Genomic DNA, 19683 nt, shown 5'->3' with positions numbered 1-19683 from the left:
CTCCTGCGCCACCGTGGCCGACGCCCACGACCGGTACTGTTCATTATACTATCTGCGCGTGTGCCTGTGCTGCGACGTGGTGACCGGCTACGGCCTCACCGAGACCACCTCCTGCGCCACCGTGGCCGACGCCCACGACCGGTACTGTTCATTATACTATCTGCGCGTGTGCCTGTGCTGCGACGTGGTGACCGGCTACGGCCTCACCGAGACCACCTCCTGCGCCACCGTGGCCGACGCCCACGACCGGTACTGTTCATTATACTATCTGCGCGTGTGCCTGTGCTGCGACGTGGTGACCGGCTACGGCCTCACCGAGACCACCTCCTGCGCCACCGTGGCCGACGCCCACGACCGGTACTGTTCATTATACTATCTGCGCGTGTGCCTGTGCTGCGACGTGGTGACCGGCTACGGCCTCACCGAGACCACCTCCTGCGCCACCGTGGCCGACGCCCACGACCGGTACTGTTCATTATACTATCTGCGCGTGTGCCTGTGCTGCGACGTGGTGACCGGCTACGGCCTCACCGAGACCACCTCCTGCGCCACCGTGGCCGACGCCCACGACCGGTACTGTTCATTATACTATCTGCGCGTGTGCCTGTGCTGCGACGTGGTGACCGGCTACGGCCTCACCGAGACCACCTCCTGCGCCACCGTGGCCGACGCCCACGACCGGTACTGTTCATTATACTATCTGCGCGTGTGCCTGTGCTGCGACGTGGTGACCGGCTACGGCCTCACCGAGACCACCTCCTGCGCCACCGTGGCCGACGCCCACGACCGGTACTGTTCATTATACTATCTGCGCGTGTGCCTGTGCTGCGACGTGGTGACCGGCTACGGCCTCACCGAGACCACCTCCTGCGCCACCGTGGCCGACGCCCACGACCGGTACTGTTCATTATACTATCTGCGCGTGTGCCTGTGCTGCGACGTGGTGACCGGCTACGGCCTCACCGAGACCACCTCCTGCGCCACCGTGGCCGACGCCCACGACCGGTACTGTTCATTATACTATCTGCGCGTGTGCCTGTGCTGCGACGTGGTGACCGGCTACGGCCTCACCGAGACCACCTCCTGCGCCACCGTGGCCGACGCCCACGACCGGTACTGTTCATTATACTATCTGCGCGTGTGCCTGTGCTGCGACGTGGTGACCGGCTACGGCCTCACCGAGACCACCTCCTGCGCCACCGTGGCCGACGCCCACGACCGGTACTGTTCATTATACTATCTGCGCGTGTGCCTGTGCTGCGACGTGGTGACCGGCTACGGCCTCACCGAGACCACCTCCTGCGCCACCGTGGCCGACGCCCACGACCGGTACTGTTCATTATACTATCTGCGCGTGTGCCTGTGCTGCGACGTGGTGACCGGCTACGGCCTCACCGAGACCACCTCCTGCGCCACCGTGGCCGACGCCCACGACCGGTACTGTTCATTATACTATCTGCGCGTGTGCCTGTGCTGCGACGTGGTGACCGGCTACGGCCTCACCGAGACCACCTCCTGCGCCACCGTGGCCGACGCCCACGACCGGTACTGTTCATTATACTATCTGCGCGTGTGCCTGTGCTGCGACGTGGTGACCGGCTACGGCCTCACCGAGACCACCTCCTGCGCCACCGTGGCCGACGCCCACGACCGGTACTGTTCATTATACTATCTGCGCGTGTGCCTGTGCTGCGACGTGGTGACCGGCTACGGCCTCACCGAGACCACCTCCTGCGCCACCGTGGCCGACGCCCACGACCGGTACTGTTCATTATACTATCTGCGCGTGTGCCTGTGCTGCGACGTGGTGACCGGCTACGGCCTCACCGAGACCACCTCCTGCGCCACCGTGGCCGACGCCCACGACCGGTACTGTTCATTATACTATCTGCGCGTGTGCCTGTGCTGCGACGTGGTGACCGGCTACGGCCTCACCGAGACCACCTCCTGCGCCACCGTGGCCGACGCCCACGACCGGTACTGTTCATTATACTATCTGCGCGTGTGCCTGTGCTGCGACGTGGTGACCGGCTACGGCCTCACCGAGATCACCTCCTGCGCCACCGTGGCCGACGCCCACGACCGGTACTGTTTCATTATACTATCTGCGCGTGTGCCTGTGCTGCGACGTGGTGACCGGCTACGGCCTCACCGAGACCACCTCCTGCGCCACCGTGGCCGACGCCCACGACCGGTACTGTTCATTATACTATCTGCGCGTGTGCCTGTGCTGCGACGTGGTGACCGGCTACGGCCTCACCGAGACCACCTCCTGCGCCACCGTGGCCGACGCCCACGACCGGTACTGTTCATTATACTATCTGCGCGTGTGCCTGTGCTGCGACGTGGTGACCGGCTACGGCCTCACCGAGATCACCTCCTGCGCCACCGTGGCCGACGCCCACGACCGGTACTGTTCATTATACTATCTGCGCGTGTGCCTGTGCTGCGACGTGGTGACCGGCTACGGCCTCACCGAGACCACCTCCTGCGCCACCGTGGCCGACGCCCACGACCGGTACTGTTCATTATACTATCTGCGCGTGTGCCTGTGCTGCGACGTGGTGACCGGCTACGGCCTCACCGAGACCACCTCCTGCGCCACCGTGGCCGACGCCCACGACCGGTACTGTTCATTATACTATCTGCGCGTGTGCCTGTGCTGCGACGTGGTGACCGGCTACGGCCTCACCGAGACCACCTCCTGCGCCACCGTGGCCGACGCCCACGACCGGTACTGTTCATTATACTATCTGCGCGTGTGCCTGTGCTGCGACGTGGTGACCGGCTACGGCCTCACCGAGACCACCTCCTGCGCCACCGTGGCCGACGCCCACGACCGGTACTGTTCATTATACTATCTGCGCGTGTGCCTGTGCTGCGACGTGGTGACCGGCTACGGCCTCACCGAGACCACCTCCTGCGCCACCGTGGCCGACGCCCACGACCGGTACTGTTCATTATACTATCTGCGCGTGTGCCTGTGCTGCGACGTGGTGACCGGCTACGGCCTCACCGAGACCACCTCCTGCGCCACCGTGGCCGACGCCCACGACCGGTACTGTTCATTATACTATCTGCGCGTGTGCCTGTGCTGCGACGTGGTGACCGGCTACGGCCTCACCGAGACCACCTCCTGCGCCACCGTGGCCGACGCCCACGACCGGTACTGTTCATTATACTATCTGCGCGTGTGCCTGTGCTGCGACGTGGTGACCGGCTACGGCCTCACCGAGACCACCTCCTGCGCCACCGTGGCCGACGCCCACGACCGGTACTGTTCATTATACTATCTGCGCGTGTGCCTGTGCTGCGACGTGGTGACCGGCTACGGCCTCACCGAGACCACCTCCTGCGCCACCGTGGCCGACGCCCACGACCGGTACTGTTCATTATACTATCTGCGCGTGTGCCTGTGCTGCGACGTGGTGACCGGCTACGGCCTCACCGAGACCACCTCCTGCGCCACCGTGGCCGACGCCCACGACCGGTACTGTTCATTATACTATCTGCGCGTGTGCCTGTGCTGCGACGTGGTGACCGGCTACGGCCTCACCGAGACCACCTCCTGCGCCACCGTGGCCGACGCCCACGACCGGTACTGTTCATTATACTATCTGCGCGTGTGCCTGTGCTGCGACGTGGTGACCGGCTACGGCCTCACCGAGACCACCTCCTGCGCCACCGTGGCCGACGCCCACGACCGGTACTGTTCATTATACTATCTGCGCGTGTGCCTGTGCTGCGACGTGGTGACCGGCTACGGCCTCACCGAGACCACCTCCTGCGCCACCGTGGCCGACGCCCACGACCGGTACTGTTCATTATACTATCTGCGCGTGTGCCTGTGCTGCGACGTGGTGACCGGCTACGGCCTCACCGAGACCACCTCCTGCGCCACCGTGGCCGACGCCCACGACCGGTACTGTTCATTATACTATCTGCGCGTGTGCCTGTGCTGCGACGTGGTGACCGGCTACGGCCTCACCGAGACCACCTCCTGCGCCACCGTGGCCGACGCCCACGACCGGTACTGTTCATTATACTATCTGCGCGTGTGCCTGTGCTGCGACGTGGTGACCGGCTACGGCCTCACCGAGACCACCTCCTGCGCCACCGTGGCCGACGCCCACGACCGGTACTGTTCATTATACTATCTGCGCGTGTGCCTGTGCTGCGACGTGGTGACCGGCTACGGCCTCACCGAGACCACCTCCTGCGCCACCGTGGCCGACGCCCACGACCGGTACTGTTCATTATACTATCTGCGCGTGTGCCTGTGCTGCGACGTGGTGACCGGCTACGGCCTCACCGAGACCACCTCCTGCGCCACCGTGGCCGACGCCCACGACCGGTACTGTTCATTATACTATCTGCGCGTGTGCCTGTGCTGCGACGTGGTGACCGGCTACGGCCTCACCGAGACCACCTCCTGCGCCACCGTGGCCGACGCCCACGACCGGTACTGTTCATTATACTATCTGCGCGTGTGCCTGTGCTGCGACGTGGTGACCGGCTACGGCCTCACCGAGACCACCTCCTGCGCCACCGTGGCCGACGCCCACGACCGGTACTGTTCATTATACTATCTGCGCGTGTGCCTGTGCTGCGACGTGGTGACCGGCTACGGCCTCACCGAGACCACCTCCTGCGCCACCGTGGCCGACGCCCACGACCGGTACTGTTCATTATACTATCTGCGCGTGTGCCTGTGCTGCGACGTGGTGACCGGCTACGGCCTCACCGAGACCACCTCCTGCGCCACCGTGGCCGACGCCCACGACCGGTACTGTTCATTATACTATCTGCGCGTGTGCCTGTGCTGCGACGTGGTGACCGGCTACGGCCTCACCGAGACCACCTCCTGCGCCACCGTGGCCGACGCCCACGACCGGTACTGTTCATTATACTATCTGCGCGTGTGCCTGTGCTGCGACGTGGTGACCGGCTACGGCCTCACCGAGACCACCTCCTGCGCCACCGTGGCCGACGCCCACGACCGGTACTGTTCATTATACTATCTGCGCGTGTGCCTGTGCTGCGACGTGGTGACCGGCTACGGCCTCACCGAGACCACCTCCTGCGCCACCGTGGCCGACGCCCACGACCGGTACTGTTCATTATACTATCTGCGCGTGTGCCTGTGCTGCGACGTGGTGACCGGCTACGGCCTCACCGAGATCACCTCCTGCGCCACCGTGGCCGACGCCCACGACCGGTACTGTTCATTATACTATCTGCGCGTGTGCCTGTGCTGCGACGTGGTGACCGTCTACGGCCTCACCGAGACCACCTCCTGCGCCACCGTGGCCGACGCCCACGACCGGTACTGTTCATTATACTATCTGCGCGTGTGCCTGTGCTGCGACGTGGTGACCGGCTACGGCCTCACCGAGACCACCTCCTGCGCCACCGTGGCCGACGCCCACGACCGGTACTGTGCATTATACTATCTGCGCGTGTGCCTGTGCTGCGACGTGGTGACCGGCTACGGCCTCACCGAGATCACCTCCTGCGCCACCGTGGCCGACGCCCACGACCGGTACTGTTCATTATACTATCTGCGCGTGTGCCTGTGCTGCGACGTGGTGACCGGCTACGGCCTCACCGAGACCACCTCCTGCGCCACCGTGGCCGACGCCCACGACCGGTACTGTTCATTATACTATCTGCGCGTGTGCCTGTGCTGCGACGTGGTGACCGGCTACGGCCTCACCGAGACCACCTCCTGCGCCACCGTGGCCGACGCCCACGACCGGTACTGTTCATTATACTATCTGCGCGTGTGCCTGTGCTGCGACGTGGTTACCGGCTACGGCCTCACCGAGACCACCTCCTGCGCCACCGTGGCCGACGCCCACGACCGGTACTGTTCATTATACTATCTGCGCGTGTGCCTGTGCTGCGACGTGGTGACCGGCTACGGCCTCACCGAGACCACCTCCTGCGCCACCGTGGCCGACGCCCACGACCGGTACTGTTCATTATACTATCTGCGCGTGTGCCTGTGCTGCGACGTGGTGACCGGCTACGGCCTCACCGAGACCACCTCCTGCGCCACCGTGGCCGACGCCCACGACCGGTACTGTTCATTATACTATCTGCGCGTGTGCCTGTGCTGCGACGTGGTGACCGGCTACGGCCTCACCGAGACCACCTCCTGCGCCACCGTGGCCGACGCCCACGACCGGTACTGTTCATTATACTATCTGCGCGTGTGCCTGTGCTGCGACGTGGTGACCGGCTACGGCCTCACCGAGACCACCTCCTGCGCCACCGTGGCCGACGCCCACGACCGGTACTGTTCATTATACTATCTGCGCGTGTGCCTGTGCTGCGACGTGGTGACCGGCTACGGCCTCACCGAGACCACCTCCTGCGCCACCGTGGCCGACGCCCACGACCGGTACTGTTCATTATACTATCTGCGCGTGTGCCTGTGCTGCGACGTGGTGACCGGCTACGGCCTCACCGAGACCACCTCCTGCGCCACCGTGGCCGACGCCCACGACCGGTACTGTTCATTATACTATCTGCGCGTGTGCCTGTGCTGCGACGGGGTGACCGGCTACGGCCTCACCGAGACCACCTCCTGCGCCACCGGGGCCGACGCCCACGCCCGGTACTGTTCATTATACGATCTGCGCGTGTGCCTGTGCTGCGACGTGGTGACCGGCTACGGCCTCACCGAGACCACCTCCTGCGCCACCGTGGCCGACGCCCACGACCGGTACTGTTCATTATACTATCTGCGCGTGTGCCTGTGCTGCGACGTGGTGACCGGCTACGGCCTCACCGAGACCACCTCCTGCGCCACCGTGGCCGACGCCCACGACCGGTACTGTTCATTATACTATCTGCGCGTGTGCCTGTGCTGCGACGTGGTGACCGGCTACGGCCTCACCGAGACCACCTCCTGCGCCACCGTGGCCGACGCCCACGACCGGTACTGTTCATTATACTATCTGCGCGTGTGCCTGTGCTGCGACGTGGTGACCGGCTACGGCCTCACCGAGACCACCTCCTGCGCCACCGTGGCCGACGCCCACGACCGGTACTGTTCATTATACTATCTGCGCGTGTGCCTGTGCTGCGACGTGGTGACCGGCTACGGCCTCACCGAGACCACCTCCTGCGCCACCGTGGCCGACGCCCACGACCGGTACTGTTCATTATACTATCTGCGCGTGTGCCTGTGCTGCGACGTGGTGACCGGCTACGGCCTCACCGAGACCACCTCCTGCGCCACCGTGGCCGACGCCCACGACCGGTACTGTTCATTATACTATCTGCGCGTGTGCCTGTGCTGCGACGTGGTGACCGGCTACGGCCTCACCGAGACCACCTCCTGCGCCACCGTGGCCGACGCCCACGACCGGTACTGTTCATTATACTATCTGCGCGTGTGCCTGTGCTGCGACGTGGTGACCGGCTACGGCCTCACCGAGACCACCTCCTGCGCCACCGTGGCCGACGCCCACGACCGGTACTGTTCATTATACTATCTGCGCGTGTGCCTGTGCTGCGACGTGGTGACCGGCTACGGCCTCACCGAGACCACCTCCTGCGCCACCGTGGCCGACGCCCACGACCGGTACTGTTCATTATACTATCTGCGCGTGTGCCTGTGCTGCGACGTGGTGACCGGCTACGGCCTCACCGAGACCACCTCCTGCGCCACCGTGGCCGACGCCCACGACCGGTACTGTTCATTATACTATCTGCGCGTGTGCCTGTGCTGCGACGTGGTGACCGGCTACGGCCTCACCGAGACCACCTCCTGCGCCACCGTGGCCGACGCCCACGACCGGTACTGTTCATTATACTATCTGCGCGTGTGCCTGTGCTGCGACGTGGTGACCGGCTACGGCCTCACCGAGACCACCTCCTGCGCCACCGTGGCCGACGCCCACGACCGGTACTGTTCATTATACTATCTGCGCGTGTGCCTGTGCTGCGACGTGGTGACCGGCTACGGCCTCACCGAGACCACCTCCTGCGCCACCGTGGCCGACGCCCACGACCGGTACTGTTCATTATACTATCTGCGCGTGTGCCTGTGCTGCGACGTGGTGACCGGCTACGGCCTCACCGAGACCACCTCCTGCGCCACCGTGGCCGACGCCCACGACCGGTACTGTTCATTATACTATCTGCGCGTGTGCCTGTGCTGCGACGTGGTGACCGGCTACGGCCTCACCGAGACCACCTCCTGCGCCACCGTGGCCGACGCCCACGACCGGTACTGTTCATTATACTATCTGCGCGTGTGCCTGTGCTGCGACGTGGTGACCGGCTACGGCCTCACCGAGACCACCTCCTGCGCCACCGTGGCCGACGCCCACGACCGGTACTGTTCATTATACTATCTGCGCGTGTGCCTGTGCTGCGACGTGGTGACCGGCTACGGCCTCACCGAGACCACCTCCTGCGCCACCGTGGCCGACGCCCACGACCGGTACTGTTCATTATACTATCTGCGCGTGTGCCTGTGCTGCGACGTGGTGACCGGCTACGGCCTCACCGAGACCACCTCCTGCGCCACCGTGGCCGACGCCCACGACCGGTACTGTTCATTATACTATCTGCGCGTGTGCCTGTGCTGCGACGTGGTGACCGGCTACGGCCTCACCGAGACCACCTCCTGCGCCACCGTGGCCGACGCCCACGACCGGTACTGTTCATTATACTATCTGCGCGTGTGCCTGTGCTGCGACGTGGTGACCGGCTACGGCCTCACCGAGACCACCTCCTGCGCCACCGTGGCCGACGCCCACGACCGGTACTGTTCATTATACTATCTGCGCGTGTGCCTGTGCTGCGACGTGGTGACCGGCTACGGCCTCACCGAGACCACCTCCTGCGCCACCGTGGCCGACGCCCACGACCGGTACTGTTCATTATACTATCTGCGCGTGTGCCTGTGCTGCGACGTGGTGACCGGCTACGGCCTCACCGAGACCACCTCCTGCGCCACCGTGGCCGACGCCCACGACCGGTACTGTTCATTATACTATCTGCGCGTGTGCCTGTGCTGCGACGTGGTGACCGGCTACGGCCTCACCGAGACCACCTCCTGCGCCACCGTGGCCGACGCCCACGACCGGTACTGTTCATTATACTATCTGCGCGTGTGCCTGTGCTGCGACGTGGTGACCGGCTACGGCCTCACCGAGACCACCTCCTGCGCCACCGTGGCCGACGCCCACGACCGGTACTGTTCATTATACTATCTGCGCGTGTGCCTGTGCTGCGACGTGGTGACCGGCTACGGCCTCACCGAGACCACCTCCTGCGCCACCGTGGCCGACGCCCACGACCGGTACTGTTCATTATACTATCTGCGCGTGTGCCTGTGCTGCGACGTGGTGACCGGCTACGGCCTCACCGAGACCACCTCCTGCGCCACCGTGGCCGACGCCCACGACCGGTACTGTTCATTATACTATCTGCGCGTGTGCCTGTGCTGCGACGTGGTGACCGGCTACGGCCTCACCGAGACCACCTCCTGCGCCACCGTGGCCGACGCCCACGACCGGTACTGTTCATTATACTATCTGCGCGTGTGCCTGTGCTGCGACGTGGTGACCGGCTACGGCCTCACCGAGACCACCTCCTGCGCCACCGTGGCCGACGCCCACGACCGGTACTGTTCATTATACTATCTGCGCGTGTGCCTGTGCTGCGACGTGGTGACCGGCTACGGCCTCACCGAGACCACCTCCTGCGCCACCGTGGCCGACGCCCACGACCGGTACTGTTCATTATACTATCTGCGCGTGTGCCTGTGCTGCGACGTGGTGACCGGCTACGGCCTCACCGAGACCACCTCCTGCGCCACCGTGGCCGACGCCCACGACCGGTACTGTTCATTATACTATCTGCGCGTGTGCCTGTGCTGCGACGTGGTGACCGGCTACGGCCTCACCGAGACCACCTCCTGCGCCACCGTGGCCGACGCCCACGACCGGTACTGTTCATTATACTATCTGCGCGTGTGCCTGTGCTGCGACGTGGTGACCGGCTACGGCCTCACCGAGACCACCTCCTGCGCCACCGTGGCCGACGCCCACGACCGGTACTGTTCATTATACTATCTGCGCGTGTGCCTGTGCTGCGACGTGGTGACCGGCTACGGCCTCACCGAGATCACCTCCTGCGCCACCGTGGCCGACGCCCACGACCGGTACTGTTCATTATACTATCTGCGCGTGTGCCTGTGCTGCGACGTGGTGACCGGCTACGGCCTCACCGAGACCACCTCCTGCGCCACCGTGGCCGACGCCCACGACCGGTACTGTTCATTATACTATCTGCGCGTGTGCCTGTGCTGCGACGTGGTGACCGGCTACGGCCTCACCGAGACCACCTCCTGCGCCACCGTGGCCGACGCCCACGACCGGTACTGTTCATTATACTATCTGCGCGTGTGCCTGTGCTGCGACGTGGTGACCGGCTACGGCCTCACCGAGACCACCTCCTGCGCCACCGTGGCCGACGCCCACGACCGGTACTGTTCATTATACTATCTGCGCGTGTGCCTGTGCTGCGACGTGGTGACCGGCTACGGCCTCACCGAGACCACCTCCTGCGCCACCGTGGCCGACGCCCACGACCGGTACTGTTCATTATACTATCTGCGCGTGTGCCTGTGCTGCGACGTGGTGACCGGCTACGGCCTCACCGAGACCACCTCCTGCGCCACCGTGGCCGACGCCCACGACCGGTAATGTTCATTATACTATTGTTTACACGACTCTTACGTTCATAGTCCAACGATTTAGTGAACTATAATATTTATATTGGTTGGAATACAATTTCCATAAATTCACGTACAGTAAGTCCCCGACTTAAAAACTTACGTTGCCATACTGGCTATATAAACTGGAAGATAACTTTAGGTATTTTGGCTCAGAACGCCTTGCTATTTTAGAACCGCAAAAAGTGTAACGTACAGCGTGATTCGATTAAAACCGCAGTAAAATTAATCGTAGTGCATTCTGAGCCTTACGCTGGTGTTGTATTAAAGTATGTGTTTTATATAAAAAACTAAAGTTTTTATTAATAATATGTGTATTGTTGAGCAGTTCGACGGGCCGCGTGGGCGCGCCCACCACCGGCACGGACATCCGGCTCGTGACGTGGGAGGAGGGCAACTACCGCGTCACCAACAAGCCCTTCCCGCAGGTGCGTGGCGTGCTCTCACAGCAGCTCTCCGGTCCTACTCGTTGATTCATTATAGAGCGTTCGGGTATTCTCGGCTCTGTTCGGCTCAGCATAGCTCCGAGCAATTATTAGAGTTGGCACGACTTGACGTCCCTTTGCGTGCACAACCACAGATAAGGTAATGACTTGAATTTTGACAAACCTAAATAGCCGAACGGAACAGTGCCATACATTAGAAAGAGACAGAATGATTTGTCCCTGAATCGCTGTCAAACTTCGGTTTTGTAAGAAGTGTCATTTCTGTACGGTAGAACTATTATTTCTTCTGTGGTATTACTGCCATCAGAATGCAGCACTAGCACAAACTATAGACTAAAACATAGAGTAACTTATACATATTAAGTCGTAAACAGTTTTTTGACAAGTTTTCACAGATTATTACGAATAAATATGACATTGATGCATCAATGCGATTTGTTCACTGCTTGTGCTAGTGGCGCCCTCTACGCAGACTATTACAAATATTTAAACATTCTTTTTTTTTTTAATTTTTTTTTTTATCTGAGCAATGAGTCAGAATGAATATCGCAGCATATATTCTTCTTATAAATTGAATGTTATTTCAGGGTGAGATAGTGATTGGCGGCGGCAGCGTGGCCGAGGGCTACTACCGCAACCCGGAGAAGACGAGGGAGGAGTTCTTCGACGTGGAGGGCCGCCGCTGGTTCCGCTCCGGGGACATCGGCGAGCTGCACCACGACGGCTGCATCAAGATCATCGGTCAGTACCACATACATACTTACGAGTATATGAGTTCCTCCATATTTTCATCATACGGGAACCAAATTCATCGTGATATCTATATTTCTTTGATGTGAACTCTTTGAGCGTTTTCATAATTTTCGATCCGATGTCGAATAGATGGGAAAAATATAATTAAAATGAAAGTCTTTATTTCAGGCAACTAGTGACCTATAAATAAATATCTTGAAACTGATATACATATTATAACAATATATTTTAAAACTAAACATAACAAATCACATTATGGTTGTGATGCATTACGCAACCCCGCAGTGTCAGGCAGCCGGCCTCGGGGCCGCCGGAACATGACACCCTTCAGCCAAAACTCCTCCTTGCTGAAGGTCGAGACGTTCACTCGGAACGCTCACCACAAACTAATTAAAATTCGCATCATGTCGAGGTTCCAACTTCGCGACCTTCAGGACGAGTGCGGACTTTACTCCCACATACTATGTCATTGACCTTCGTAAGGTAATGTAGACGGGACACATACAGCAGCGTCGGCGGTGTTGCAGGGCGCAGCAAATAATTAAACCCAGTCGGTGCGATACCGCACTGATTCTGACGACCTGGTTTTCTTTTCTACCTTCTTGAAACCACCCTCGTCGCATCGCGACTTCGTTAAAAGTCCGCTATTGGTCCTTGTGAACAGGTTCACGAAGGCTCTGCACCTGTTCCTTAGGCTTGCTTGGTGGCAGTAGCGGCGTAAGAACGTTGCGGCCCACGTGTTGGCGACCACTCAGCATTGACCGACGCATCCTATAATTCGCGGGTTCAAAAACTAAAGGAGCATGCCTCCCCGCGGTTTTCATCGAATTTTGCCAAGTTTAGAGTCGTTACTCCTACATTACATTTGTAGTATATGCACTACAGATAGAATAATAAGACAAACGGCTATCGGTTCTTTAATCTTTATTCTGGTCTGCCGGATTTTGAAAGAAATTAATCCGAATTTACAGGAAACAATAAGATATTATACGAAAAAAAGGACCATCCTGTAACGTCATTCTGTTATTAGATTTTTTCAAGGCTCTGTTTTAAAAATACCGGTAAATAACGGTTTATTTTTGTTTTACTCTCAATTTTCATAAGAACGCGAATGTTTTAAGAACTTGATTGTAACCTAAATAAACCAGTTTATTCGACGAACGACGAGACGGCCGATCGATCCGGTGGTTTGTCGCGTAAACAAAGACATCGACATAGGAAGAAACATGTTTTTAGTTATTATTCTAAACCGGTTAATCTGACAAGAACTTTATGGAAATGATCTCCTAAAAACCGGTTTGAAAATAACGGTTTTACGAACGAAACAGAACATAAGTTTTGCGCCAAGTACATGATAACGGATGAAAATTTTCTGGTTTCCGAGCCTTCGATTCCGTTTCTTTTTAGGACTGTGAGGCTCGAATTGTGGATTTCTTATAATTAAAATGATATAATATAATGTTTGTATCATTTCCAGACCGTAAGAAGGACCTGGTGAAGCTGCAGGCCGGCGAGTACGTGTCGCTGGGCAAGGTGGAGGCGGAGCTGAAGACGTGCCCCATCGTGGAGAACATCTGCGTGTACGGCGACAGCTCCAAGAACAACACCGTGGCGCTGCTCGTGCCGCACCCGCAGCACCTGGCCGAGCTGGCTGCTAGGTACGTAACGTGCAGGCGGAGCTGGAGACGTGCCCCATCGTGGAGAACATCTGCGTGTACGGCGACAGCTCCAAGAACAACACCGTGGCGCTGCTCGTGCCGCACCCGCAGCACCTGGCCGAGCTGGCTGCTAGGTACGTAACGTGCAGGCGGAGCTGGAGACGTGCCCCATCGTGGAGAACATCTGCGTGTACGGCGACAGCTCCAAGAACAACACCGTGGCGCTGCTCGTGCCGCACCCGCAGCACCTGGCCGAGCTGGCTGCTAGGTACGTAACGTGCAGGCGGAGCTGGAGACGTGCCCCATCGTGGAGAACATCTGCGTGTACGGCGACAGCTCCAAGAACAACACCGTGGCGCTGCTCGTGCCGCACCCGCAGCACCTGGCCGAGCTGGCTGCTAGGTACGTAACGTGCAGGCGGAGCTGGAGACGTGCCCCATCGTGGAGAACATCTGCGTGTACGGCGACAGCTCCAAGAACAACACCGTGGCGCTGCTCGTGCCGCACCCGCAGCACCTGGCCGAGCTGGCTGCTAGGTACGTAACGTGCAGGCGGAGCTGGAGACGTGCCCCATCGTGGAGAACATCTGCGTGTACGGCGACAGCTCCAAGAACAACACCGTGGCGCTGCTCGTGCCGCACCCGCAGCACCTGGCCGAGCTGGCTGCTAGGTACGTAACGTGCAGGCGGAGCTGGAGACGTGCCCCATCGTGGAGAACATCTGCGTGTACGGCGACAGCTCCAAGAACAACACCGTGGCGCTGCTCGTGCCGCACCCGCAGCACCTGGCCGAGCTGGCTGCTAGGTACGTAACGTGCAGGCGGAGCTGGAGACGTGCCCCATCGTGGAGAACATCTGCGTGTACGGCGACAGCTCCAAGAACAACACCGTGGCGCTGCTCGTGCCGCACCCGCAGCACCTGGCCGAGCTGGCTGCTAGGTACGTAACGTGCAGGCGGAGCTGGAGACGTGCCCCATCGTGGAGAACATCTGCGTGTACGGCGACAGCTCCAAGAACAACACCGTGGCGCTGCTCGTGCCGCACCCGCAGCACCTGGCCGAGCTGGCTGCTAGGTACGTAACGTGCAGGCGGAGCTGGAGACGTGCCCCATCGTGGAGAACATCTGCGTGTACGGCGACAGCTCCAAGAACAACACCGTGGCGCTGCTCGTGCCGCACCCGCAGCACCTGGCCGAGCTGGCTGCTAGGTACGTAACGTGCAGGCGGAGCTGGAGACGTGCCCCATCGTGGAGAACATCTGCGTGTACGGCGACAGCTCCAAGAACAACACCGTGGCGCTGCTCGTGCCGCACCCGCAGCACCTGGCCGAGCTGGCTGCTAGGTACGTAACGTGCAGGCGGAGCTGGAGACGTGCCCCATCGTGGAGAACATCTGCGTGTACGGCGACAGCTCCAAGAACAACACCGTGGCGCTGCTCGTGCCGCACCCGCAGCACCTGGCCGAGCTGGCTGCTAGGTACGTAACGTGCAGGCGGAGCTGGAGACGTGCCCCATCGTGGAGAACATCTGCGTGTACGGCGACAGCTCCAAGAACAACACCGTGGCGCTGCTCGTGCCGCACCCGCAGCACCTGGCCGAGCTGGCCGCTAGGTGCGTCACGCTACGTGGAAACTTTGACTATTTTTCCCCCAAACGTAAATGTCCTTCTGGAGCAAGTATAACTCTCATCTAAAGCTAAACTAACTTATTGCAGGGCCGGCGTGCAGGAGAAAGAATTCGACAAGCTGTGCAAGAACTCGCAAGTGGAGAAGCTGGTGGTGAAGGAGCTGGCGGAGCACGCGCGCAAGTGCGGCCTGGAGCGCTTCGAGGTGCCCACCGCCGTCAAGCTGTGCACCGAGGTGTGGTCGCCCGACATGGGGCTGGTCACGGCCGCCTTCAAGATCAAGCGGAAAGACATCCAGGAGCGCTACAAGGAGGACATCAAGCGCATGTACGCCTCGTGAGCCCCGCGAGCCCCGCGCCCCCCGCGAGCCCCGCGCCCGGCCCGCCCGCGCTGAACCTAGTTTACATGTCTCCGCGCATATTATCGGTACGTCATCTTTAAACGTTGCTGAACAAATTCCTTGTCGCCGAGACGTCGGTCGGGTTTCATACTTGGTGTCGAAAGTTGTTTGCGATGAAGTTAATTAATGTCACTTAATACTGTGAACGGTGGACGGTTGTACTGTAATATCCGTTTAATTTAGTGGCATCCTCGATTCAATGTTACGATTCATCATATTTTATATACGTTAGTGGGTATACAGTAAATTCTACTATTTAACTTAAATTTGTGTGAAAATACTTAAACTAGGTTTAACGTTACGGTCGCCGTTTGATACTAAATCTAGTGTTCCCCTGACACCTTAGGTCTTTGAAATCGATAGTTTATTTTCTAATCATCGTCGGAGGAACACTAGACGTGGCTGTAGGATACTTAGATATTGAATCGGATCATCTACTCGTATTCCAATATGAAATATTGCAATGTGAGTACATGATTTGCTCATAAAACTAGTTTCGTGTCAAACTAATTAATTCCTTGCGAGAGCACGGGACCGGTTATATACCGGTACCGATAGATCACCGGTAATGTTCGGCAGTACCGGATATCTACAAGTGGCCCCGCGTCGGCAGGCCCGCGCTGTCTTGGCAATTCTAAACCATAATTTAACGTCATAACAAATGCTACTGATCTTTATTAGGCATTAAAGCACAGCTTATTTCATCATCGATTGTTTCGTACTGGTTTTGTCATTGAAGACAATTTTGTGAGCGACAGGAGGAGGAGGTTTTATGTGCTGGATTTTTATCCTAGTCAGCTTAGGAAAATTTTGTGACAGCAGGGTACGGCAAGACTTACCGGTGGTGCTGGCCATGCTTGTGGGCCCTTTATGCAATGCACCTTTAATGTTTCACCGTGGTATAAGAGCTTCATACAAAATGTATGAAAAGAGTCATGGCAATTAGTCAAGACCGCAGACATATTTTCAGAGAATGACCCATATATGGCTTTTACAAGCTAGATCTTGCCTCAGTGTTCCATTTTGTTGATGGCAAGCTGTCTGTCCAATGCCACCTTAGTGCTATATATCGTTGCTATAATTTATTCTGTAAATTTTTTAAAGGATTGCTGAGTTTAGACAGAGTGCTGTTCCATTAGTACAGAAATCCTTAGCTAGGGTCTGTTTTAATAACTTTTTAAATACCCCTGAAGAAGCAATGCCCGGGGTTATCAGAGTTCAGTAACATAAAATCTGAAGATACTTATTTTCACCGTGATGTTGAAAAGGCTTTCATGACATACAACCAGCAGTTGTTTGATGAGAAAACACCTATACAACGCTCGCAATGTTGGCAGCATGTACACTCCGTTGTTGTACGGAGGAGGTATATCCTACCTCATTAGTAAATGACCTGAAGAGTTAATTGGGAAGAAATTTGCCTTATTCTCGGGTTCTTAAGGTTCTGGTCTAGCATCTGCAGTGTTTTCTATAAACATTTGTAATGATATAAGAAAGGGGTCCAAGTTGGAGCTTACCACTTCGTTATATGCCACAGTTTCCTACTTAGATAAAAAAGTGAGTGTGGAGTTTAGTAAGTTTTCGAAGATCATGGAAGTCAGAACAAAGATGCTGCTCAGCTCCATATTAATCGAGTGGGTCCACGTTGCCTGGTACATACTACCCAGTTAACCTAGTGGCTCTGTGTGCTGTGTTCCTCGCGAGGCTAGCTTTAAACTGAATAAATGAATGGTTTCGCCATTTTGGAAAAAATCCTTATTCTGAATCCTCAAAAAAACATTATTATCCAACCTGCTCACAACATTTCATGAGAATCGGTTGAGAAATGCGTAGTTAATGCTATCTGTAGACGAGAATATCCGGACATACTAAAGCATTTTAGTTTCACTCCACTAACGCTTGGTCAAAAAATACTGTAGAAATACCGAAGATATGAAATAAGTGCCATTCCAGTGTTAGGCAAGCTCAGCGTTTCAAACGCCGGTTGACGAAATTTAGAATTCGCTATTCTACTTTTCAATTGTGAATTCACAACACCCGGGGCTTTTGAACCCGGGGCTTACCTGTGATAAAGATCAGTACAGTAAGTGGTTCCGTGCCTGTAGTCGGCGATTTCTGTACATAGATGTTATTTTAAAGATATAATGGATACGAGATGCGCCTCTGTGAGGCGACCGCTGTTGTATTTATTTATTTCAATCGGGAACGAAATTACTCACGCGGTAAACGGCCCTCGAGACCGTTAGGAACTGTACAGATTTCTTCAATGTAGTTTTGTATTTTGTAAATTATTTATGAAAATAATAGGTAGGTTAGCGGACCGACTAGGCCTCCATTTTTATAGAATTATTTGTATATCGTGCACATCACATTATCTTTTTAGATATGTAAACGTTTTAAATATTTTATGCCAAATACAGTGTGTAAAAAACGAAATAGCATCGTCGTAAATACTGTTTATTCTCGGGGACCTATTTTATATTCGATATTCGTTTGATAATTATAGATATTTTTCAGTAGAAGCTCTAGTATTTTTATGTCAATTAGGACCCCATATAGACAGATTTACTGACGATGCAATCTCGGTCTAAAATAGAAATCACGCATTTGAACCCAAGCACCAAACTGTAACAAACATTAGCAGGAATCTTCCTTCGGCTCTAAGTTTCTATATTATAATAATTTTGATATAAGTGTTGTACATATTTATGTCGAAATAGTTTTAACGGTAGCAATGCAATGCGTGAATGGTGTCGATATATTGTATAGTACATCGCAACCATGTTCAGAGATTTCATGAGATTTATGTATATTTAAGACCCTCATGTCATAGGCAGATCTGAATCATGTTGAGTGTGTGTGACTGTTTGGGGTTCGGTCTTATATTCAAGGTATGTAGTCGTGGCAATTATATAACTGACTTTTGTAATTGCCATGGTTAAAACAAAAACATGCATTTTTGTGGTAATTACAAGCGATCTCTACAATGGGCAATCTTCCAAGTACGATTACCTTTGTATAAGAGCTAACAAACTGCACAGAGCAGGAACAGAATAACAAGAAATAGTTAATCGAATTGTATAATTGCCATGACCAATTTTGAAAAAAAAAAAAAAAAACTAATTGGTTAGCGTGTTTAAAGCGCTGAATGAGTGAGTATAAGATCACTATAAGACCGCGCTCCGAATCACTCATAATAAATACTGAAATTCTTTAGAGTAAGTTAATTGTTATAGTACTAGGGTGGGCGGGAATGTTTCGCTGCTGTTGAAAACTTTAATAATAATTTTGCAATAATAGTTTCGATTAGTTCGGGATGTAGCATGTAATGCGTTAGTGTAGCTCAGTTGCGTTATTTTAGCCAAATTGTTTTATGATTTAGGATCGTGGGCGTCCGCCCTGAAAATTGTTACTTAGTTTTACTTTTATCATGGCTATTGTGCATTTTAATTCCGGGCGCATTTTGCTGAGCATTTACTCACCCCAGTTCGGTATTTCGTATAATGGAATTTAAAAATCAATGTATACTCGTGCATAGTATAGGTATATGTTACCTAGCTGTACACATATTCCATCGATGTATTTAATGTGAACATGATCGTTACTATAATAGGTAGCATCATATTTTTCGATGTATGTAATCGTTTTGAATAACAAAATGGTATTAGCAAGTTATTGCTCAGTTTATGTGACTGCGTTTTGTTTGAAATTCTTAAAATACAATTGAAAACAATAAATGTTAATAAAATCATTATCTTCCGTTTCATTTTACCCTTTAGACTTTCAATTTGTAGTTTTATTTTCACGAACACATGTAATACTAGCCTGATGGTTGACTGGTAGAGAATGCCTTTAGGCATTAAGTTCGCCATTTGTACGTTATTTGTTATATTGTGCAATAAAGTTTAAATAAATAAATATTATTCTAAAGAATAGGTAAAGCCTGACTTCTGTGGCCTGACCAGTATACCAGTAATATATGATCACGCGCCATATTGCGGAATTTCATTGGAACTAAAATGTTCAGACTAAACTGAACTGTCACC

General features: G+C 55.8%; 1 protein-coding gene and 1 pseudogene across 5 annotated transcripts in view; both read left to right on the top strand.

The window, feature by feature from the left end:
* Positions 1-19389, top strand: part of LOC133518167 (long-chain-fatty-acid--CoA ligase 4) — a 98548-nt gene extending 79159 nt beyond the window's left edge. For 4 of the 5 annotated variants that reach the window (XM_061851771.1, XM_061851770.1, XM_061851769.1 and 1 more), the window contains 3 exons: positions 11088-11187; positions 11793-11946; positions 13436-15223. In XM_061851771.1, coding sequence (XP_061707755.1) covers positions 11088-11187; positions 11793-11946; positions 13436-13758 — 577 coding nt within the window. In that variant the 3' untranslated portion in view covers positions 13759-15223. Of the gene's footprint in view, positions 1-11087; positions 11188-11792; positions 11947-13435; positions 15224-15327 lie in introns of those variants that run through there. The other variant, XM_061851773.1, reaches the window with a different exon arrangement.
* Positions 16615-19389, top strand: LOC133518182 (hydroxymethylglutaryl-CoA synthase 1-like; annotated as a pseudogene).
* Positions 19390-19683: the final 294 nt, after the last annotated feature.

Source organism: Cydia pomonella, chromosome 5 (genome assembly GCF_033807575.1).
Source record: "Cydia pomonella isolate Wapato2018A chromosome 5, ilCydPomo1, whole genome shotgun sequence".
Classification (NCBI taxonomy): domain Eukaryota; kingdom Metazoa; phylum Arthropoda; class Insecta; order Lepidoptera; family Tortricidae; genus Cydia; species Cydia pomonella.
Note: the sequence above shows the minus strand (reverse complement) of the source record. Positions and strands in the feature narration are given on the sequence as shown.